This window comes from Sitophilus oryzae, unplaced genomic scaffold (assembly GCF_002938485.1).
Source record: "Sitophilus oryzae breed Bouriz unplaced genomic scaffold, Soryzae_2.0 scaffold_1802_pilon_pilon, whole genome shotgun sequence".
Classification (NCBI taxonomy): Eukaryota; Metazoa; Arthropoda; class Insecta; order Coleoptera; family Curculionidae; genus Sitophilus; species Sitophilus oryzae.
The window spans coordinates 341,547-366,971 of record NW_022146505.1 but is presented as its reverse complement, the minus strand read 5'-3'; the positions used below and the strand labels follow the sequence as shown (position 1 = coordinate 366,971).

Here is a 25,425-nt window from a genome sequence, read left to right as displayed (position 1 = left end):
TGATATAAATGTATTACTCTCCATAAATCAGATTCTAAAAGTGTCAAGTTTGGTTAGATTCGTAAAACTCTTTTTTGAAAAAAAATATTTATATATAACACAGTTTCATTAAATGTTATTTATGATAGCAATACGATTTATTTATTAATAAACATTAAATCTCACTCGATTCATTACATTTTTAATTTTGATTCATCTTCTGCATTGACAATATAATAATGGTATTCACTGGTATCCACTAGAATAATCATATAGTCTTTTAACAGTGCCTGATAATTAGATTTTATTTGTATACTCGTAATAGTAGGTCAACGACTTATATGAAAGCTATCCTAGTACAATAACTATTGTCTAATTTAATAATAACACTTAAATTTAGAAAAGAATAGGAACATTAAGGTAAATCGATTATAAAACAGTACCTATGCAAATGAAATAAATATAGGAAAAATAAAACTTAATAATTTAAAAAGTTTTCAACGTGTAGTAAAACTATGTGTGCCTCTTTTACTGCGAGAAATCTAAAACGAAATTATAGATAAAAACCTTGACGATATGGTGAAGGAACTTTTTATTAATATTTAATTTTAATATTATATTGACTTCATTTTTCACATGGACTACTGTCATACTGTGCTATTAAAACATTTTATTGAGAAAATTATTTGAAACTTTGAAGTAATAAAAAATTAAAAATAGAACATGTCTTTATTCAGCTTTTGTCAAATAACCCGGTACATATATCATATAAAAATCCTACATCCTAAATACAATTTTTTATAAATAATACATCACACGTGAACACAATAATAACACCAAATTTTATCTGATCTTTCCAACAATCTTCTCCCAGTTTTTGATCTGTAGCAGAGCATCTTTAGCTGCTACACCCATCAATCCTTCAGTTGAATGTTCCGGTTCATATGACAGGATCACCTTGGCTTCAACTAAGTATCGAAGTAGTTTCTTTAGGGCAGACTTGACATCAGATTTTGATAAAGGTTGTGTTTCTATTTGTCGTGTGAGAAGGATCATTAATGGAGCATGTAATTCGTAGAGAGTTACTCCTGAAAATAATAGAGTATTTTTTTACATATGTCATTAAAAGAGATTGATTGACAAGTTGACTAAATTAATTGATGATTATTTTATTTTTTCCATAGCAACTGTTAAAATTGCCTTATATCTATCAAAAGTAGTAGATAAAATAGTATTTTAACCGCAAGGGTAGATTAAATGACACTTTAACAGCGAGGATAGGTTGGGATAGGTTAAAAACTTTATTTCTTCTCGCACGTTTTTTAATTGCTTCCATTTTTTAAATGTTTGGTTTGGTTTGGTTTTTTTTTTGTTTTTATTCCTTTTCATAAGTTATTCTGGATTTAAATGGAAATAGTTTGGATATGGCGTTTGTCGCCTCAGCCTGAATATTTGTTGGTAATTTACTTATTTCGTTTTGAGCCATTTCTGGCTCCAATTCAATCAGCAATCGACACGAAAGAGAATTAAAAAATATTGACGTGATATTGACTCAAAACTGACAACTAAAGAGACAGCTTTATTTATTTGTCAAATTACATAGAAACCAACGCCAACCCAGCACAATATTTTTTCTACTCGTAATAAATTCCTTGAAATAATAATTTCTGAATATTTTTTAAAACGTAACTCGCTATGGAAAAAAAATATTGTTTTATACACGACGATAAAATCTTTTTGGTCGACATTTTTATACAAGACGATAAAATGGTATTTTATCTATAAAAGACGATAAAATGGTATTTTATCGTCTTGTATAAAAATTAACTATTTCATTTCAGGGGGTGATAAAGTATCTTATATTGTAGTATCACAATGCAAAGTAATATTATTTGCAGATCATGCTGAATCTCGTACTACTAGATAGCTAACTATCTATATCTATACCAGAATCTCCTGGTTGACAAACCGTAGAACTTGGTAGTAGTGTTCAAAGAGATTAAAGTTATTTTTATAAATGAACCCCCAAGGGTTCAATAACAAAAAACTACCATTTAAATTACAGATATTTAACTGTATCGAAAAATACTCGCCTCTTATTCTAGTAAATCCTGGCTCAATTACATCAAAAACTTTCAATATCTCATAGCAAATATCTCTTTTCCTCATTAGTTGTTTTTCACTCAATTCATGTACTAAATATCCAGGTATTCTACCATACACCTGACTCAGAGTGACCTTAACTCCTAAACACAGGTAATGGCTTGAATGAAGAACATTTCTGTACTTTTGTAGAAAGTGTTCTAAAGCGTCTATGTCGTTACTGTCTATTGATTCCGCTTCATTAGATATCCTAAAAAGTTCAGCTATTATTTCCAATGTCAGTTTAAAAGAAATGTTCGAATATACCTATTTATTAGCAATTTATGAGAGTGTGCACTTAAAGAATATCCTGGACATACATTTCTGACATTTGTGCAGCTCCAAGGAGATTCAAGGTCCAAAGGATTATCACAGAGAACTAAACCTACAAAATATCAATAAAAACTTTAATATTTAATAAAAAATCATATTTTAAACATACCGTTATCACATTTTGGGCAATGAAGAGCTCCTACGTAAGTCCCTAGCTCGGTAGGATCAGAACATCTCTTACATCTGCATTCGAAAAACTTATTTTCTAATAACTGTTCTCTCCTTTTTTGGGTACTCTAAAAGAAAAGCATAATTTACAAACTCTTAGTATTATTGGTATTATTACAGTATATTTTAATAATTACTTGAAGAGTGTATGCATAACTTAGAGTTATAGGCTGACCCTCCAGAATATCAGTACTGGCTCTGATAGTTAACTGGTATGTGTCTTCGTGATCTGTGTGATTTGTATTTGGTACGCAATCATGTGATAGTAAAAATGAGGTAGGATATAGTCCTCTTATGTTAACTCCTTGCTGCCCAATTTCGAAAGCATTTACCTGAAAATAAAATCTTATATTCCTGTAACTATTTCTAAAAAGTAGCTTATAAGTTGACTACCAGTACCACAACAATAAAATAAATCAGAAACTATAAATGAGAATATATGTGTATCAGAGGAGAACAACAAGACTAGAAGAAGGGAACAAAATTAAGTGCTGCACAAAATACAAATAATTGGGTATGGAAATCACAAATGATGGAGTGTTGGATACAGCAATTAAAGAACGAAACCAACCTGGAAGGAATCACGGTATTAAATGGGATATTGTGGGACAGAAGCATAAACAACAGGAACAAAACATTAATATATAATACCATCATCAAGAGTATAACCACTGTGAAGTGTGGCCAATTAAGTAAACCACAAAACGAATGCTGGAAGTTACAGAGATGGAGTTTTGGAGGAAAGCAGCAGGCAAATCAAGACTCGAGATCAAAAACCAATGAACGAATGAACGCATAAGAGAGATTATGGAAGTTAAACATACAATAGTGGACGAGATAAAGAACAGACAACTCCTATGGTAGAGCATGTCCAAAGAATTGCAGAAATAAGAATCCCAAAGCAAATCATAAACTGGAAACCTGCAGGAAGAAGAAAACCGGGTAAACCGAGAAGAAGTTGGTAGATAGAGATTGACACTTTTATGGAGGAAAGAGCTCTCGGAGACGGTGTATGGAGAGATGGCATCGGAAGACGTAGAACGTTTTAAACCGATTAATATGTATAAGTTATAAATACATAATTCATTATTACCTCCAATATGCCACAAATTGTGTGTATCTCTTCTTCGGTAAATTCAGTCAGTCCCCAGTCTTTTATAATTCTATCAACCACTCTCGTTTGATTAAGATCCCACAGATCAGGAATGTTTCTTCTTATATCGTTGTGACTTTCCATGTCCATCAATATATCGTAACTACTAGGGTCAGTAGTTTTCAGAATCAGACATCGGAGAGGCACTAAAATCAATCACTTGTAATAGTGACACTTGTATAAATATAATTTTATTTACCAATAACTTGGAAATTTGCGCGAACATCTTGCAAGTCGTCGTAATTTAAAAAAGCAGCTGACTTGCATTCCTGCAAAATGGTGCATTCTATTTGAGTGTGACCATGTTGACGTTTACGGCCAGGACATTTTTTTGAACATAGAGGCCATCCACAACCAGAACACCTAGAAATAATATATAGATTTTTTTTCCAAAATACCAAAGGCAATTGAATGAATCGAAAATGTTAAATTAAAATAAGTTGCTGATTTGATCAAGTTGTTAATATAAATGATACTTATTATCTTTAATATTTATTGATAGTAGAAGCGTATAAAACAAATTTTCAAAAATGTTTTAAGAAAATTCTGATTCTTCTACTTACTTGAAAATTTTATCTTCGCTTTCCAAATTCTTGTAACAGCCCAAACATTGCACTCTGCAGTCGGTACATGGTCCTACTACCAGTGGTTGTTCTGATATAATTATTTCTCCTGGACGTATATCTTTTCTAGCCACAATATACCTTTAAAAGAAAGAATATCTATATCAGTAAAACTTAATTGCTGTAAAGCGAACTACTATAATATTAAATTTTTATTTCTAATATTGATAAAAAAAAATCTAAAACATCAATTGTCTTTTCCGTCTCAAGACTCTACGAAGTCTCAAGTAAATTAACAGCATCCTATACTATATTTTATTTATATAAGAACATAAAGTATACAGGGTGTCCCAGGCTGAGCGTGCATTAGAAGTTTCTAGAGAACTACAATATCGAGTTGCCCCATTTTTTATTATATAGTTAAATTCTCTGTAAAATTTTATGTAACCTAACCTAACACTTTATATCTAAAATTAACCGTTTTTGAGAAAAAAATATTTAAAATTTTTGGAGGAAAAAAACTGCCTGTCAAAAAAATCTGTATAGCCTAAAAGACAAATTTAGTGATTACCACAGCTACTATGGCAAACTTTGAATAAGAAGACTAAGGAAGGAGCATATCAAAAATCTTAGGTCCACCGCGATGGGCCTCAAATATGGCCGACTTAAATTCCGGTTTATCAGTGCCGTTCTAATTTTATTTAAAAAATGTAAAACTATGATGTAGGGTAGACGTGGCGTAGACTCAATAATTTTTTTTTTATTTTACGTTGTGAATAAATGTTGGTAGTTATAAAAAGTGTTATAAAAATATAAAATTATAATAAAAATAGATAAATTATAATAATTATTTATAACCATAAACATCCGATACGCTACTGAAGCAATTAAGTCAAATTGACGTATCTAAATTCTTTGACATCTAATCTTTGATAAGTAACAAATAAAAGCAAAAATGCAAGAAAAAATATATAATTAGTTAATTTCAGTAAATTTCATAAATGATCGTTTTACTACACGTATGTATATTATATAGTCACTTACTAGCGAAACGTTGTTCCATTATTTCACTCGATTTTTACCGAGATCTACCGCACGCTACACAACCAACTATCTTAGAGTCTTTTTCGATAAATCGCGATAATGTCACTGTTAATTTAAGTTCTGCCACAATTTCCATCTAGATTTACTACATTTATACAACTATCAGTAGTAGAATAAATCATAAATAACATAAAATAAGCTCCGTAAAGACTGACAAATCCACACAATTTCAAATCAAATTCAAATGTGTCAAATGAATCGTCAAACAGAACTGTCAAGGATCCCCACCCTAGAGAGCTTTTTCCGCCCACCATGCATGAATACATGGATAGCATTATGCTCCTTCCTAGTCTTCTTATTCAAAGTTTTAAAGAGTATTTTTTTCTTGATTTTATCTAGCTTCCTTTGACATTATGTGTCAAATCATCAGACAAAAAATTAAAAAAAGTTATAGGGGTGAGGTACTTTTGAGAAAAACCCGGTATCGTTTTAGAAGAAATAATGGTAAGAATAAAAATTTTCTAGACTTATATTAAACAAAAACAAATAATTAAATCTCGTACTTTAGTGATAGCTAATGGCAATATGACATGGCAGATATAGTTTTACATCGCGTGACGTTTAAAGTCATAAGCTACTGATCAAAAAAACACCCTGTGCAGACCAAACTACAGTAAATGAAAAAAAAACAGACCTGAACAGTAAGTACAGACCAACTACAGTAAATACCTAATATAGTTTTGATTTAAGAACATTTCTTATATTTTTGTAATTTAAAAAAAAGGCTGAAAATATATATTTTTTATATAAACAGAAGATGTTATCGTGGGGACTGTAATAATAAAGAAGAAATAATTTATTGGGCAAGCCTACAGCAAGATTAGCCATGAGACATGACTAAAACATGACTACCCGTAGACACTCAGTGTTTCTGCCTTCCGGCTTCGTCAATACGGGAGGAATCAGCAACGATGAACTAGCGATCCTGAAAAAAGAAAAAGGGGAAGCAAACGAGGCACCAGGCACATGTCATGTCTCATGGCTAATCTTGCTTGCCCAATCAATTATTTCTTCTTCTTTATTACAGTCCCCACGATAACATCTTCTATTTATTGCTTCCTCTGGGCGAAGGTGATAGCGGCGAGGTGTGTTGGAATGCCTCCGCAGCGGTTTTTTGGGTGGTAACGCTTGCGAATTGTGAGCTACTGCCTAACCAGGCCGCAAATGGTGCCTTGTGCCTCATCGTTTGCTTCCCCTTTTTCTTTTTTCAGGATCGCTAGTTCATCGTTGCTGATTCCTCCCGTATTGATGAAGCCGGAAGACAGAAACACTGAGTGTCTACGGGTAGTCATGTTTTAGTCATGTCTCATGGCTAATCTTGCTGTAGGCTTGCCCAATAAATTATTTCCTCTTTTTTATTTTTTATATATTTATTAATATCTTTGAAACTATGAAAACATATTTAATAATGTTTTAGGATTATGTAAAGTGATCAAAAAGAAAACCAAAAATGCAATAATATACGGGGTAGGTAAAAAAATCATCCCGATCCACTCACACTTTTTTGAGCGGCCCTGTAGATATTAAAATATTGTCCTGAAATACATCCAAATACATACTTTAGGTTTCACTTAAACAAAATTCATAACTTTTTATTTTAGGAGCTACAGATGCCCCACGCATTATTGCAAACCCTGTAAAACGTTGGTCAAAAATTATATTAATTCATAAGAGTAAATACAAAGTGTTTGGTTAAAACTTACTGAGAAAAATATATATACGTCTTGTTTTGCGTAGCATACTGAGGTACTGTAAAATACTCGAGTTAAAAAATTCAACAATTTGCAATTTGACAATTTTAAGGAAGCTTTAAATATGGAGAATATGTCACGTGTGTAAAAAATTAATTTTGATATAACTGAAATAGAGCCTATTTACAAGCAATAGATCATACTGTATCCTGTAGAATCAGGGCTCTGTAGGTCATGTGGGTCGAAGCTTAAAATATATGCGAACATGAATCATATTTCGCATGAATTTGCTACAAAAATCATGCCTCTGTAAATAATGACTTTCCTGATTAAAAAATTAAATTTATGCTATTGTATATCCATAATAATGTCACACGTGATAACTGTTTTTATTCTGAAATTAAATATTCTCCAGTTTCTGGCAACAATCACGCCATTAATTATATCCAGTCCCCATTTTACAATGTAAATTTCAAATGCCGTATATTTATATACTTTGTGGGCGTGTGAAAGAAAGATGCTATTTTTATACCCCTTGTATATTTTTATACACTATTTTCAATATGATCTTCCGGTGGGTAGGCCCTATCTTATTAATAAGTTTAGCAAACAATAATTTGCGTCACCCCCAGAAAGACTATAGGTTGCACAATTTCGGTGTATATTATTTTTAGTATTCTGGTAATATCGAAAAAGTGTTTTGTGAATCGTTTTTCAGAATTTTTATTGTTGCTATTAATCTCTTTCGGTTTAGATTCTGAACACTGAGTAGAAAAATAAATAAATCTTGTAGTTGGACATCTAACACGTTATTTTCTGATTTATTAGGGGAAAGTGATTGATCACACTTGGAGTTATACAACGTTTTGGATACAACTCACTGTAAACTATTATAAGGTGATAATATAGCATCATAACATAGTGAGCATAAATTTATGACTATAATGTTATAAAATTATTACAGAAATGCCCTCAAGACAATTGATTGTATAGATAATTTATATAGCCAGAATGCAGTCAAGACAACGAACATTCTCTATAATAGCCATAGATTATAATAGCCCAGTATAAAAAGGATAATAGTAAATCAAATTACAGAAATGCCATCAAGACAATTGATTCTATAGATAATTTATATAGCCAGAATGCAGTCAAGGCAACGAACATTCTCTATAATAGCCCAGTATAAAAAGGATAATAGTAAATCAAATTACAGAAATGCCATCAAGACAATTGATTGTATAGATAATTTATATAGCCAGAATGCAGTCAAGACAACGAACATTCTCTATAATAGCCCAGTATAAAAAGGATAATAGTAAATCAAATTACAGAAATGCCATCAAGACAATTGATTCTATAGATAATTTATATAGCCAGAATGCAGTCAAGGCAACGAACATTCTCTATAATAGCCCAGTATAAAAAGGATAATAGTAAATCAAATTACAGAAATGCCATCAAGACAATTGATTCTATAGATAATTTATATAGCCAGAATGCAGTCAAGGCAACGAACATTCTCTATAATAGCCCAGTATAAAAAGGATAATAGTAAATCAAATTACAGAAATGCCATCAAGACAATTGATTGTATAGATAATTTATATAGCCAGAATGCAGTCAAGACAACGAACATTCTCTATAATAGCCCAGTATAACAAGGATAATAGTAAATCAAATTATTACAGAACTGCCATCAAGACAATGACATTCTGTATAGATAATTTATATATATATATAACCAGAATGCAGTTAAGACAACGAACATTCTCTATAATAGCCCAATATAACAAGGATAATAGTAAATCAAATTATTACAGAAATGCCATCAAGACAATGACATTCTGTAAAGATAATTTATATAGCCAGAATGCAGTCAAGACAACGAACATTCTCTATAATAGCCTAGTATAATAAGGATAATACTAAATCAAATTATTACAGAAATGCCATCAAGACAATGACATTCTGTACAGATAATTTATATAGCCAGAATGCAGTCAAGACAACGAACATTCTCTATAATAGCCCAGTATAATAAGGATAATAGTAAATTAAATTATTACAGAAATGCCATCAAGACAATGACATTCTGTATAGATAATTTATATAGCCAAAATGCTGCCAAGACAGTAATATTCTCTATAATAGAAAATCAAAATATCAGAGGAAAGTCATCAGGACAATGACTATCCTCTATAGAAATTTTATATGGCCAGAATGCAGCCAAAACAACGAACATTCTTATTGGATATACCTACATATTTAGAATGATTATTATTCAAAACAAAATATAAACATAATAACCATAAGCCTGCGTGTATCTGAAATAAAACAAAGGGCGCTTTGTAATCAAGACATATCTGGAACTGAAAAAACTGGCGTCCAGTCGCATACGCACTATAGCGATAAACTTTATTTTATAAAACAAAGAAAGCTCAACTTGCTTTTAAAATAATATATTTCTGTGTAGTTAAAACCCTCTTCCTATAAATCTTATAATTTTTATAAATTCTCTATTATAGAAAATCAAAAGATGACAGGAATGTCATCAAGATAATAATCATCCTGTATGGAAATAATAGAAATATGGCCAGAATGCCAGTTAAAACAACGAACATTCTCTTACATATAACAAATTACGACTCTATTGCCAACGCATATATTGTTTGCGTTAAATATATTTATATATTTTACAATAAAAGTAGGCAAAATATTAATTATTACATCCTTTTATTTACCTTCTAACTCTGATGACTCTGAAGAAAAATCTTCACTATCACTAGCTAATTTTTTTTTCGGTACGACTGAGAATTTTTTTAATGGATTTTAGCTGATTAAAATATTTTCGTTTTTCCCGTATCCTTGGCATCGTAACAACACTCTTTTAAACCAACTATACGCGACGGCACAAAAAAATGAACTAATTAAGGACCGATGGGTCGCCTCCAGGGCCGAAGATGAGGATATTTGTTTACATTACACATTCTTTCGAACCACTTTGTGCGCGGGATAGGAAAAGTGATACCTACCAAAAACTATCATAGAAGGACGGAGATGCGAAGAATAATATAGTGAGCATAAATTTATGACTATAATGTTATATTTTTATTAGTAACATTAAAACGCCAATATAAACTTAATTATAAAAAATGTATATGCCTCTGTGGCGAATTAATCTCTTCAAAAAAGTCATCTCTTCATAATAAAAAATAAAATAGTCATTTTTTCAACACTGCTGCGTTAATCCAACGGAGACCAACTTGTTAGCAGTAATTTTTGGTTTAAATAAAGTTTAAATAAATAGTGTTGTGATACCTTAAACTTAAGAACATTTACTAATATTAACCTTGCAGTCGAACATTTTTAGCGCGAAGTGTACGACATAGCTTAATAGCCGTAAAAAACTCATCGCAACCTTACTAGAATATTTTGAACGGGAAAGTAGTAGTAATGGCCCTTTATATCCCTTAAGTGCCGTTAAGAATGTGAGTTTTGTTGATATAAATAATAACTGTTTATATATTTATAATTAATTTATTTTTGTTTCCGAAAGTATTTTGATTAAAAGAAAATATATAAAAGTTGGCAACGCTGTGCCGGTCAAACTTAATCACGTGACGAAAAGTTTATTTGGTATAAACTGTACCTAACAATTACTACCTGATAACAATTTCTTAATGAGGTAAAATCAAAAAACCTCAAACTTTCTGTATATGATTATTTTTTTATTTGTTTTTAATTTTTGCTTATGCTATGTTTGTGTTTTTTACTTTTACTCTTATATTACTGTGGTCTATTAATGACTTTGGTCTATTAAGGTGCGTATTCATTATCCGAACGAACCAACGAACGAATGAAAGTGCGGTATATTTAGATGGGGACCGAACGCATGCGGCCGTTCGTTCGTTCGTTCGCTCGACCATCCGTTTCGAGTCGGTACATCAAAGGCGTTCGCCAACAAATGCCTCCGGTCTTCTCGTGCGGTCCTATCGTGCGGTCCCCGTCCATACCACTAGCGTACATTCGTTCGTTCGTTCGTTCGTTCGTGCGGATAATGAATACGCACCTTTAAATGGCTTTTATTGAGGGTCAATTGGGAGTTTCATAAAACATGAGAATTTTTAAGTTTATTCATCTCCAGGGATTCTAGGCAACCTATTTTGGTACCTTAATAATATTTCGAAATTAAAAAAAAAAATTATTATATTTTATTATTAATTTTTATTTATTTAAATTATTGTCATTTTCAATTTAGTGGTTAGAATGATGAAAATCTGTTTTTATGTGTACCTATCTACCATATGATCAAAAAAAAACGGCGTCCAGTTGGCTTGCAAATGACGATCGATGACATTTCGCATATAATAGTACATATGTATGTACAGGGTGGGTCAAATTCGACGCTTTTAAATGGAAACACCTTTTTCTATAGGAAAAAAATTGATTTTTTATTTGGGACACCATCTATATTTTTAATTAACTGAAAAGAATTTAAAATTACCATTCCAAAAATATAGCACACTTGATATTTTGTTATAATCCTCTTCGAAATACAGAATTTTTAAAAGTTCGCCACTTTTAACTAGTAGGCTTTGGACCCCTTATTGATGATTTGCCCTTAATGGAACTCGAAAACCTATTTTTCCAGCAAGACGACGCACCGCCTCTGAACGCTGAAGTTATCTGCAAATTTTTGCAGCCAATTTCAAGAATAATTGAATAGCTAACCAAGATCCCAGCCGTTGGCTTTCGAGGCCGCCTGACTTAGTGCCCATGGATCTAATCCTATGGATATATTTGCGGAAGAATAAAGGTTCCTTATTCTTCCGTATAATCTAGACAAGAATTAAAAATACTTAGCAGTTAAGAGAGGGTATCTTTCACCCCCACTGAGTTAATGAATTCCGCGAGAAATGTTCAAAAACTACCCCGTCTGTCCAAGAAGACGGTCGATATGTCGAACACCTGTAGCAAAATCTCATGTCTTGGTTTGCTATTTATTTTTATTGTTATTAGATATAGTTTAACTGTGCTGATGTTGGTTAAATATATTTTAAATTGTTATAAAATTCTGCACCTCTCATAGCAAATATTATTTTCGTTTTAATTGATGCTCACAGCTAGATTTTTTTGCATTACAACCGGTGCCGTTCAAAGCCTACTTGTTTAAAGCGGGCTTATTTTTATATACTCTATATCTCGAGGAGGAATCGAGCAAAATATCAAGTGTGTTATATTTTTGGAAAGGTAATTTTAAATTATTTTCAATAAATTAAAAATATACAGGGTGTCCCATATAAAAAATCAAATTTTCTGTTGATAATTCTTAAATTATTGATTTAAAAAAAAAATATACTTAAACCATTAAATTCTACGTAAAAAGGTGCTTTGGAAATGTTTTCATAAAAATACAAAATTTTTCATAGCAAAAAAGTTACAGCGATTTGTTAAAAATGCATATTTTTAAAAACACTCCGTAACTCCGAAACGATAACAGATATAGATATGCGGTTTTCACCATCATGTTTTTGACAAAAATTGAGCTCCAGACACCGATATTAGTTTTTGTCTATCTCCTATAGAAAAGGGTGTTTCCATTTAAAAGCGTCGAATTTGACCCACCCTGTACATATAAAAAAAGCGATCTTCATAGCCGTTTTTATTCGATCATACGATAGAAAGTTGCTCATTTATTCTTTTTGAAAAACTTCTACCTTTTTTTCTAATCCAATCAAATGTAATTAAATGCATTTCTCAGGCATTTGCAGATTTTATTGATATACGCCCTCAAAGTTTTAAACCAGACGCCGCTACTGATATCACCATATAAAATAGCATCCAATATAAATAAATGAAAATGAAATTATATATTCGCACTCGTAAGTTCAAGCCTATTAATTTCAAAGACATGGGCAAACATACGCCGAAACCGAAATGACAAAATTTTATTTGTAATTTTATGCAGTTTAACAGCCATTTTCTGGCTTGGGGCCAACACTTCTTATCTGGGAAACATTATTGCTCCCGGTTTATGTTATAGCTATTTGCTTCAAATTTATAAAAGACCGACTTTATAAAATCATAATAATAGACATATACAGGGTGGTTCATAAATGTATGGACACTTAAAATATAATGTAGTAAAAAAATGAAGTATTTAGGAAACGTTTATTTATGAATGTGAATTAAAATACCTTCTTGGACTGACTTTATCTTTATTTTTGAAATTTTGCTCAGTGTTTTGGCCAATCTAGCTACTGAACTTATACTGGGTGTTTTTCAAAAATGGCTGACCTTTATAACTTTTTATTTTTTCAGATAAAAAAATGGGATTTGGTATATTAATGTATGATATAAATCGAGATTGATTGACGTATTCAATTAGTTTTAGTTAGTTGCTGTTTCACCATAAATGACTACAACTTTTGTTTTTTGAATAGCACCCTCAGAATGTTTTTCTTCATTAGATAGAAAATGATATTCTGAATAGAATGACATATCATATGTAAACTTTTGACATTATCAAGTAAAAAAATAGTATTTTAAATTTTAATCCAGAGTGCCATGACTGTGACAACCACTCGATTTTAATCAAGGAGCATTGGAAATTTAAATTTGATAGTTTCATTTATTTTTCGTTTATTTATTTTTCGTATCTTTTTCTGGCCTCATTTTTTTCAAATGGAAGGGGGTACCTCATTAGCATATTTGGAAAAAAAATTAAGAATAATTTGGTACCACATACTTGAAATTTCGTGTCAAACTGTCGGCATATTTACTGTCGTGGCACTCTAGATTGAATTTTAAATATTATTTGTACAAAACATCGCCCCAAAACTCTTCCGAAAATGATTAAGAACCACCCTGTATATCTCTGGTTTATTTTTTGTTCAATTTTTTAAAACTTTTTGGCAATCTAAGTCGTTTGTCTCAGAACAAGCCGTTCCTTTGATGATAATGATCCAGCCATTCTTTAACTTAGTGAAAAAAAAATGAAAAACAAATTACCGTAAAATTGATTAATGGTTACTTGAATGAGAAAATGTTTAGTTTGGAGTAAAAGCCTGTTTTTAAAAACAGAATGTGATTTTTATAAACAGTAAATCATTTATTGGGGGCCATGTGGTCTAATTTTTTTTCTTAGTCTTTTTTTTCATAACAACTTTCTTGAATTCAAAACTATTATATTGTTATTTCTGTACGTAACAGCATTCTAGAGACAACTTTGTCCATGTTGTTCATAGAATTTTATTGATAGTAGCTTTTGTTTATTTGTAAGTGACAAAAACACTAAATGTACAGGGTGGGTCAAATTCGATGCTTTTAAATGGAAACACCCTTTTCTATAGGAGATAGATAAAAGCTAATATCGGTGTCTGGAGCTCAATTTTTGTCAAAAACATGATGGTGAAAACCGCATATCGATATCTGTTACCGTTTCGGAGTTACGGTGTTTTTTTCCAAAATATGCATTTTTAACAAATCGCTGTAACTTTTTTGCTATGGAAAATTTTGTATTTATATGAAAACATTTCCAAAGTACCTTTTTACGTAGAATTTAATGGTTTAAGTATAATTTTTTTAAAATTAATAATTTAAGAATCATCAACAGAAAATTTGATTTTTTATATGGGACACCCTGTATATTTTTAATTTATTGAAAAGAATTTAAAATTACCTTTCCAAAAATATAACACACTTGATATTTTGTTCGATTCCTCTTCGAGATATAGAGTATATAAAAATTCGCCCGCTTTAAATAAGTAGGCTTTGAACGGCACCGGCTGTAATGCAAAAAAATTCTAGCTGTGAGCATCAATTAAAACGAAAATAATATTTGCTATGAGAGATGCAGAATTTTATAACAATTTAAAATATATTTAACCAACATCAACACATTTAAACTATATCTAATAACAATAAAAATAAATAGAAAACCAAGACATGAGATTTTGCTACAGGCGTTCAACATATTGACTGTCTTCTGTTATGGACAGACGGGGTACTTTTTGAACATTTCTCGCGGAATTCATTAACTCAATGGGGGTGAAAGATACCCTCTCATAACTGCTAAGTATTTCTAATTCTTGTCTAGATTATACGGAAGAATAAGGAACATTTATTCTTCCGCAAATATATCCATAGGATTAGATCCGTGGGCACTAAGTCAGGCGGCCTCGACGGCCAACGGCTGGGATCTTGGTTAGCTATTCAATTATCCTTGAAATTGGCTGCAAAAATTTGCTGATAACTTCAGCGTTCAGAGGCGGTGCGTCGTCTTGCTGGAAAAATATGTTTTCCAGTTCCATTAAGGGCATATCATCAATAAGGGCTCCAAAGCCTACTAGTTAAAAGTGGCAAACTTTTAAAAATTCTGTATTTCGAAGGGGATTATAACAAAATATCAAGTGTGCTATATTTTTAGAAAGGTAATTTTAAATTCTTTTCAATTAATTAAAAATATGGGGGGTGTCCCAAATAAAAAATCAATTTTCCTGTTGATAACTCTTAAATTATTAATTTTAAAAAAATTATACTTAAACCATTAAATTCTACTTAAAAAGGTGCTTTGGAAATGTTTTCATAGAAATACAAAATTTTCCATAGCAAAAAAGTTACAGCGATTTGTTAAAAATGCACATTTTTGAAAAAGACCCCGTAACTCCGAACGGTAACAGATATCGATGTGCGGTTTTCACCATCATGTTTTTGAAGAAAATTGAGCTCCAGACACCGATATTAGTTTTCGTCTATCTCCTATAGAATAGGGTGTTTCCATTTAAAAGCGTCGAATTTGACCCACCCTGTACATACACGGATGCGTCTTCAATAGATGAAGGTACTTTTGGTCTGTTTTAATGCAAAAAAAAACAATTTCCTGACTAGCTAAAGCAAAACCGATATAGATGTCATTGGCTCAATTTCTGATTCTCTATCTCTTAGACAAGTGTTAAGAATCAAATGGTTCCACCGTGTCTCAAACGCATTGATCCTTGAAAAAGCTAGCTACGAGAGCCTTGAATGATTACTAAACCCCGCTTGATCCCTACCGATGGGCTGGTCGCGTATGCAGGATGCAAGAAAATCGCCTACCAAAATCTGGGTTATATCAAGATCTCTAGTGCGGAAGAGAGATAACATCACTTATTGGGCTTTTCAGTCACAGAAAAACTCATGAAAGAAAACGCCTTGCGTAACCATCTGATGCGTGTCAAATACTTGTCAGCAAGTAATGACAGTAGTAGTAGTAGTAGTAGTAGTAGTAGATTCACTATACGGGGTTTATTCGAAATACGGTGTCTTTTCGAATACCTCTAAATTACCCATAACTTTTTATATCGCGGAATAATAAAATTCCTAAGGTACTTTTTTAAGCACAAGCACAGATAAAATATCTTTTCTATTATACGAGTACTTGCTCTTTTTTGGTCAGAAATAAAAAAAATATATATTTTCTGGACTGGAAATCATGAAGCTTAAATAATTACCGGTAGTATGTATTTCCAAAAATGAGGAAAATATTAGGTGACTTTTCTTTTCAATTTTATATTCCTCGACATTTTTTTACGAGTTTTGATCCCTTATACTTTCCTCCTTTAAAGTTTATATTTCAAAAACAAACCCAATTAATATCAACATGGCGAATTCAAAAGAAAGTATGTATGTAATTCAATTTAATTTTAAAAAACTAGATAATAGTATATTAATAATATCCTTTGGCAAACGGTTTACCTATAAAATTCAATCAACAGAATATGTATTTTTAAAACAAGGAATTCATGCGCAAAATTTACGTATATGTCATTCAATAACTTCTAGTATATTTCAAGAATTTAAACTAATATTTATAGATTTCTTTAGATTGATATAAGGTATATTTTATTTAAAAATATTTTTTGTGTAACAAATCAATCAAACGAAAGGATGGTTTATATAAAAGAGTTTTTAAACCTTTAATAGCCAGTTAGACTGTCTGATTTTTATTAGCAACAATTATACGCATTGCATTAAAAATAATTGAATGTAATTTCTATTTTTAATCATAAGCTGAATTTTTTGTCCAAAAAAATCCATAAAAATGTCTTTTATCTACGTCCGTCAGTGAGCTTCTTAACTCACGCATTTTTATTACCGCACTCCTTGTTTAGATGACTACCAAAGAGAAAAAAACTATTTTGTAAAACATCTATTTTGCACTAAATACCTACTAAATACAAATAAACTGTTCTATTGGTAATAATTTTGAAAACATAAAAACTTACTTATTATAAATGTTAATGATACAGTTTGAACAATATTTCAAGCAAACGCCTGATGAAGCATATACATATATTCATTTTAATAGATGTCATAGTACGTAATATTGAATAGCATGCCAAAGAGACGAAAGCTTATAAGCAGCGGATAAATTGGAAAAATATGTTATGAGTACCTTTTCATTTCCATAGTTGTGTACTTTTTTTCGGTGCACCAATTTTCATACTTCGAGTATGTATATTCATACTTCTGTTTCGATCTTGCTGAAAGCAATCCAGAAATGGCTCTGAATGCCTCTTCTTCAATGTCAAAGGGAATACTTTCAGAATCGCTCATTTTTTAAACTAGTGACATCAATATTGTTTAGTGTAATATTGACATTGCCATGCATGGTGTTATTTGAACCAAGGTATTAAGGTAATTGATTTTTAGGATAGGTATATAGTTAAGTACAATAATTTTTAAAATTCGTTGCGTGTTTTTATAGTTAGACATTAATAAAATATTGTACAACAGACGCGAGTTAACTCCATTAAGATACTTGTGTGGTTACACAACTCGTGCTACGCACTCGTGCAACTTTCACATGCGTATCTTAATGATGCTGTTAACTCACTTGTATCGTAAATATCTATTATGATATAAGTAAATTCTATTGACAACCATTGAGAGAATTTACTTATAAATTTTTACTTACTAAGTAGATTGTAAAGTACAAAATTGTCATATTTTCAAAAAAACCTTTTCTCCATAAGAAAGTTAGGTAAAAAAATTTGTGTTATTAAGTCTAGAATTACATCCATTGCTGCTGTTTGGCACGTTCTCATGGCTCCTGTGGTGCAGATGCATGCCAGTCTCTGTACTTTGCACAGGTTTGTAGAATGTAGAATGTTTAGGAGGGGAGTTAATAACCGCGACCTTATAGATCTATTGTGTGTTCCCCTTTCTTGAGTTATAACGAGGTATAACTCATCATACAGTCTCAGGGCTTTAACAAAAGCCAGTATCTGAAACGGCTCCACAGAGACCAGCTCTCCATCCTCGACATCAGACGTATCAAAGTTCATGGCACGAATGGTCTCGTCTCGGCGCATTCAGTGATAAGGTGTTCTGGTGTTTCCCCATATTCCCCACAAAATTTGCATTCGCCGTTGTTTCTCAGCTTCAGCCTACTGAGCTGTTCGTTGAGGAGACAGTGTCCTGTTAGAAACCCCGTGACAATCCGAAGATTGTTTTTACTTAAATCAAGGAAAACCTTTGATTTTTCTCGGTCGTAAGTTCTGAGGAACTTTTTCGAGTGTCTTAGACCGTTGGAGGACACCCATTCCAAGTTACGGATGGAGTCTTCCAGATTCTTCAGTTCCGCTTTCAGTTGGTTCCCGTTTGGAAAACAGAACGGTTCTGGTCCAGTTAGTGGAGTGTTCGCTCCTTTCCTAGCTAGATCATTTGATTTTTCATTGCCTTCTATCCCTTAGTGAGCAGGTACCCAGAGTAGGAGGACTTTATTTTCTTTGCCTAATTTGTTGAGCTTCTTTAGGCATTCTTTGACCAACTTCGAATTTTGCACAGGTTTAGCCTTGCTATACATTGCTCTATCTTTGTGTACCAAGCAACTGATCCATAGGTAATAATGGGTCCTACTATCACGGTATACATCCAACACAAAATGTTTAGGGGCGCAGCCTCATCTATTTCCCGCCAGTCTTCTGCATATCATGAGAGCCTTTGTGGCTTTGCTGGTAATTTTCTCAATATGCCTGTTCCATAGAAGTTTACTCTCCAGGGTTATTCTCGGATATTTGCCTTCCTGTGGCAGTATTTCTTTTCCATCTAGATGAATCCTTTTCAAGTTTTTCAGACTTCGCTTTCTGGTGAATGGTACTACCGCGGTTTTTTCTGAATTGAGAGAGATGCTCAGCCCAGCATCAATTCAGCAGTACTGCGCCATCTCTCAATGATATTGAGTCCTCTTTGGATAATATTACACAGAGCGCCTTCATGTTTCCCCCTTGCGTTCACGACAATGTCATCTGCATACCCTATACAGTTAGTGTGCGAACACAGTGCAAGCAGGTTTGCCGCTTACTGGTAGCCAGCGCCAATCTGGGTACCTATTCTTGACATCGTTCGCAACTTTGCGTATACGCATCACGTGTATTGTTATAAACAGGGTATCCCAGAAATAAGTGCAAGTATTTTAAAGGGTGGTAGATCTCGATAAAAGAAACACATTTTCTCTTTATCGTTTTTCAAATAAGTCCAAAATAACGGAGTTATTTTACTTTGAAAATTTCCAAAAAAAATGATTTTTTGCTCAAATTTTGAGAACCTTCTTCATGTGCCTTCTCCTCATCGGAGGTTGGCGACCATCAATTGGAATTCCTCCCTGTCTTGAGCCAAACGGATAATTGCACTTGCCTCTCCTATATTAAACCATGGCACTGGCGCAAATTCCGCATGCAGGAAAACCGTTTACGCCCGATGCCTCGTCGTCCTTCAATCTTTCCCTCAACGATCAGCTGTAGGAAACTATATTTGTTATTTCGAAAAATATGACCAAAATATGCTGCTTTTCGTCGTTTTATTGTAGTCAATAGTTCTTGGTCCTTACATATTCTTTCCAATACTTCGAGATTTGTTTGAGAACCACTGGATCTTTTCTGGATTTTCTTTCTTATAAATTTAATCTACTACCTATGTTGCCATATTATCAAGAAATTATTTTTTTAAATAAAAACTAAAAAAAATTGCAAAAAAATTCCAAAAATATTTTCAAAAAATTCCGAATTTTCAAAAAAAAATATTTAGAAAAAAACCTCATAGGCGTGTTTCTGGGGTTGAACTATACTACCAGTTAAGTTAAAATACTTGCACGTATTTCTGGGACACCCTGTATATGGTTACATAGTAGCGCCGCGCCGCCTCGCGCTTATAACCTTGAAAAATTAAAGCGTGTTATCAAATCGGCTAGTTCACAGTGAAAGCAGGTAGGAGCCGTCAACCAGCGTTCATCGGCGTTCTCGCTTTTACCGGAACGAAAATTTATTTATTTCTGCTTTTGCAGGCGCCGACGCACACTGTTGCGCTCAATGGACATAATTCAAAAATGCATGTATTTATTTTTGGGTTTGTAAATACACCTATCTTTAGAGGAATGTCTGCTGATAATAAAAATAGAATGTTCTTTTTTTATTGTTTACGAATTCCAAAGAAACAGAGATAAAGAAAACGAAAAATAATTTTGTGCGTTAACTGAAAGATTAGTGTAAAATTTATTCTATAAGAGGCACTTTGTCATTTTAAGTTTTTTATTATTTTTTAACATTAAGGAGACTATGGATATTAATTTAGAAGGTAAGCAGTCAGTTACGTTATTTGCCTTTAGTATTTATTTAATTAAAAAAAAAAAAAAAATTTCAACTTTGACTTAGAATTACAAAAAAATATATCAATATAGTCCGAAGAAATTTTGAAAATAAAATCTTTAAACAATTTAGTTTAAAATGATAACAATCATTTTTTGCGGAGATTTGCGGAATTTGCTATTTTTCTATTTTTAGAACAATCCTCTGCTATTCCCAACAGCATGTTATACGAAAAATGGGTAACTTGTAATAAAAAATATAATATAATATATATATATATATATATATATATATATATATATATATATATATATATATATATATATATATATATATATATATATATATATATATATATATATATATATATATATATATATATATATATATATATATATATATATATATATATATATATATATATATATAAATATAGTAATATAAAATATAACTTGTTAAATAATAACCCAGTTTATAATCATCTGCTGATGATGCTAACATGGTTAGCGAAACGCGCGTCCAGTGTAAAAGTAAAAGTGTTTTGGTGTATTGTGGTGATTTAATGTTTTATTTTGCTGTGTAACACCAAAGGTTCCAACCCTCAACTGTAATATTGTAGAATTAAAATAATATACATCATGTTTTGCGCATTTTTGCGATTTTTGTTAATTTTCTAGTTTTAAAGAAATCCTCTGCTATTTTCAATTTAGGATTTTATACCAAAAATGCCAAATATTTATTTTTAAATTTATAATATATTTTTTTAAGTTTCTAGCACATTTTCAAAAATACGTCAAATGTATTAAAATCATAGCAAATTGTTTAACCCTCTAAGTGGGGGTATCATCCCCCAATTTATTTCCAATGGAAATAGGGGTCAAGTAATATTTTATTAAGAGGACTTTAATTTATCTATATAATGCTGGTTATTTTTTGAAAATTAATCAACCCCTTAGGAAAATAGTGGGGTTTGAAATTGGGGGGATGATACCCCCACTTGAATGTTGAAGATTTCTCTATGGATTTTACCCTAAAATAACGTATTTTTAAAATTTGTTTAAAAAACCTTCCAAATTTCTTGATATAATTTATTTTGCATTTTTTTCCTTATTATTGATATTTCAAACCTCCATATTTTCAATAGGGGTTTATCGATTTTGGAGAACTATACACCAATATTTAGGTAAATAAAAGACCTTTTCAATAAGGTATAAATTGGCCCCTCTTTCCATGTGAAAAATTTTGGGGGATGACACCCTCGCATAGGGGATAACAATTTTGCAATCATTTTTGGAGCAAAAGTTGGCTCTCTTATAAACAAAATAAATAAAAATAGCCGCAATAATTAATATTAGTTTGTTTTCAAAATATGAATTTTGACCCAATTCCCCTATAAGGTGCAACACTGTGCGACGGCGCACAGAGTGTATTAAGAACTAAAAGTTGGCCAAAATTATGTTTTATGATTTTTTTGCTTTTTTGCTAGTAATATTAATTATTAGAGGAGAGGGTGCTAATATGGAACCCCATTTTGTTTTTCCTACACAACATTTTTTCCTCTACTCTGAAACCCTTTCCACCGATCAAATAGGGCCATTCTGTGCAAAACCAAGCAATTGGATGAGGATGCTAGAACAAGAAAGTAATTTGTATATTATAGACGATATTTGAGCGAGGATGGGTGTTATAGGGTAAAGACTATTTCGTTTAAGAATCTATTTAAATCAATGTTTTTTTGGCAGTGGCAAATATTGGCAAGATTTTTGTACATATTCCAAAGCTGGAGACTTTAAGCACTGAACGGATACTAATTTCCATGCGGAATATTGCCGAATAGTCTTACACCTTATAAAAATGCCTCTGATTTTTTAAATATGAAACATTATAAAGAAATAGAATAGAAGGAAACGTTTCAATCGAACGATATTATAAACAATTTGCAAAAAAAGCACTACAAACAATTCCACTATTTTATAATCTTAGAAATTTTCAGAATACACTCAAGATAATTCGTACTTATAATTGAAATATATTATTTATTAGATAGTCAACTTACGACTTAAAAAAAGCTAATAAACGCGCTTACATTTAGTATTTATAGATTTGTATTCAGTTAAGATAAAAAATGAAAATAAAAAGATTTCACTTTTGGCCAGGTTTATAGACCAAATACCCCTATGTGCGGGGCCGGCGCGGCGGGAGCGGCGTTTGGATATGGTTAGGTTAGGTTAGGTTAGTTAATCAGGTAAATTTCCTCTTAATTAACTACTTTCAAACATAGTGACTCTGCAACTGCTACATGTAAACAAAATAAAAAGATCTTGGCAACACACGACCGCGACGTGACGGTTTGCCGGTTTCCACCGGAAAAGTGAGCGACCAAGCTCTCCGTCGCCTGCAGGTGACGGGCAGCTACGGTCCGTGCTGTGCCGGACAAGTGGGCGACAAGCTTTAGACAGGAGTCTTACTGTCTTACTATAATATATGTTAATGTACACAACACAATAAATTTTCTAATACTAATAATAGCTACAACCCTCAAATTTCTATTTTGTTTTCGAAAATTATTGGGCTAGATTCAACTTTTATCAATGCAACTGACAATTATCACCGACAAATTACAGTTAATTCCAGTCTACCTTGCAGTACTCTAAATTGATTGTTTTATTTCGATATATCTCACCTTCTTTACTACACAATAAATTAATTTAGGCAGGTTTATAAATAAATAGCCGTAATGTTTAGCTGTGTAGAATAATGGTGACTAACGTATTAAAAACTCCAACTTCATTGCCGACTCACCTGTTCAAAAAATAGGTATTTAGTCACTGGATTACTTTATCGGCTACCAGTTAAGAAAAAAAAACGTTTTCTTTAGAATAAAATATATTGAAATAAAATCTATCTGTACGTTAAATATTTTGCTTCGAAATTGAAACATATAACTTTGTTGATTTGGAGAAATTAGAAGTGACAGAAACAGTTCTTTTTTCAATATACACTCATCGGCACGAAAAATCGGACTCCAATATCGTGTTCTACTGGACCGATTTTGATGATCTTTTAAGCAATTTGTAACTAAATTATTTGAGTTTTTAGTATCTCTTTCTATATTAAAAATGAAAGTTTCCATCTGTCCATTAAACGAGGGAAAACTAAATGTTGATATTTTGTTGAAAGTTTGAAACACCTTGTGAAATATTGTAAGACAGCAAGAAATTTAAAAATCAGTTTATAATCTAGGTATATCTTTTCTTGATAGTCTGTTTTTTGCTTCATCTCAATAGCTTCATTTCTGTTATAGATGAAAAAGGCTTTTGAAGAAGACACTAACAATTTTTCGTAATTTTTACATTAAAACCATGCCTCTGCTATTGGTCCTAGTTAACAGTCCTAATAGTTGTGGTTCCGAAGCAAGCCTTCTTGACATAAGATTTTATTTGTTTAATCTTCTTCTTACAGTTCGTTCACTTATATGTACATTCGTTAGGTATAATTCATTATAAATATGAAAAGCTTGCAAACGGCGGCGGTTTGTTAGCGATAAACTTACATTAAGAGTCTATTACGCTGTACTTTAGGGTCATCTGCCTTCGTGTTTAGCCACACCCAAAATTCCAAACACACGTGCTTTGATTAAGGCTTGATGAAGGTTTGCAGAGCTTCAGCATTTGCCATAAAATAGCGAGCAATTTGTTACAAAACCATATAAATTATATATCACTGTAATCACAAAACTTCAATCTATTTCCATATTGTAATGGCATTTTAAATTATGTCTTTATTTTCGAGAAAATGCAGTCCAAACATAAGGAATATTTTGTTGATGTTTGACCATCAAAATCTTAAAAATAAAGAAGTTGTCTAAAAATACACACGGCTTTAGAATAATCTTTTATCTTTAATTTCCTTCTTCATTTGTGTAAAAATACCTAGCCAGTTTTACTTAAAACGCTAAATGCCGAACGCTTATTTTGCTACTTTTCCTAGACGTCTAGCATGATACAATAACTAGCATATGAACTCTCTCGAGGAAACGACTGCACTGCTATATTTGTTAGCGATATAATTTTGAACTCTATGATCTTCAATCAAAGCAACTAGAGCGGTTACAAATTTTAGACTTAAAACCATCTCTGCTAGAGTAACTGCCCAACAGACAATAATAATATTATTTTTCAATAACATTGACACTAAAATCATGAACACTATACTTGTATTCATTTAAAACTTCCCAATATGGCGGACTTCAGTATGGGAGGCTTAAAAAACGAAAATCTCTAGACTGGAATCGACTGTAGTTCAAATCGTTCAAATTGATAATCTGTGGTAAATCCAATTGAACTCTCTGCTCTGACACTTGACTGACATTGACGTTTACGGTCCCTTTTTCTAAATATTTTCATTATTTCTTGAGTTTTTATTCACAAATTCTACTTGATTTTGTTCTTTTATTTAACCTGCATATATAACCAGACTACGACAAAATTTTCTATATGTAGATAAATGAGCAATTAAAATTAAAATAACAAACCAAGTACAATGGCTCTCGAAATACAGAAAAAATATATAAGTTCGGGATTAAAATGTATATTTTTCTAATAGTTTAACAGCGATCTCAATTTACAACGAAGTATCATAAAGAATAAGATTTATTTATTTGA

At 31.8% G+C, this 25,425-nt stretch overlaps 1 protein-coding gene across 2 annotated transcripts in view; it reads right to left on the bottom strand.

Annotated features, from left to right (window-relative positions):
- Positions 1-689: 689 nt before the first annotated feature.
- LOC115883043 (SET domain-containing protein SmydA-8-like) overlaps positions 690-25,425 on the bottom strand; it is a 38,098-nt gene continuing 13,362 nt past the window's right edge. For both annotated transcript variants that reach the window (XM_030901319.1, XM_030901320.1), the window contains exons 3-10: positions 4,339-4,479; positions 3,975-4,138; positions 3,716-3,921; positions 2,760-2,954; positions 2,564-2,690; positions 2,389-2,506; positions 2,073-2,332; positions 690-1,067 (exon numbers count right to left, since the gene is read on the bottom strand). In XM_030901319.1, the coding sequence (XP_030757179.1) occupies positions 823-1,067; positions 2,073-2,332; positions 2,389-2,506; positions 2,564-2,690; positions 2,760-2,954; positions 3,716-3,921; positions 3,975-4,138; positions 4,339-4,479 (1,456 nt within the window). In that variant the 3' untranslated portion in view covers positions 690-822. The remainder of the gene's footprint in view (positions 1,068-2,072; positions 2,333-2,388; positions 2,507-2,563; positions 2,691-2,759; positions 2,955-3,715; positions 3,922-3,974; positions 4,139-4,338; positions 4,480-25,425) is intronic.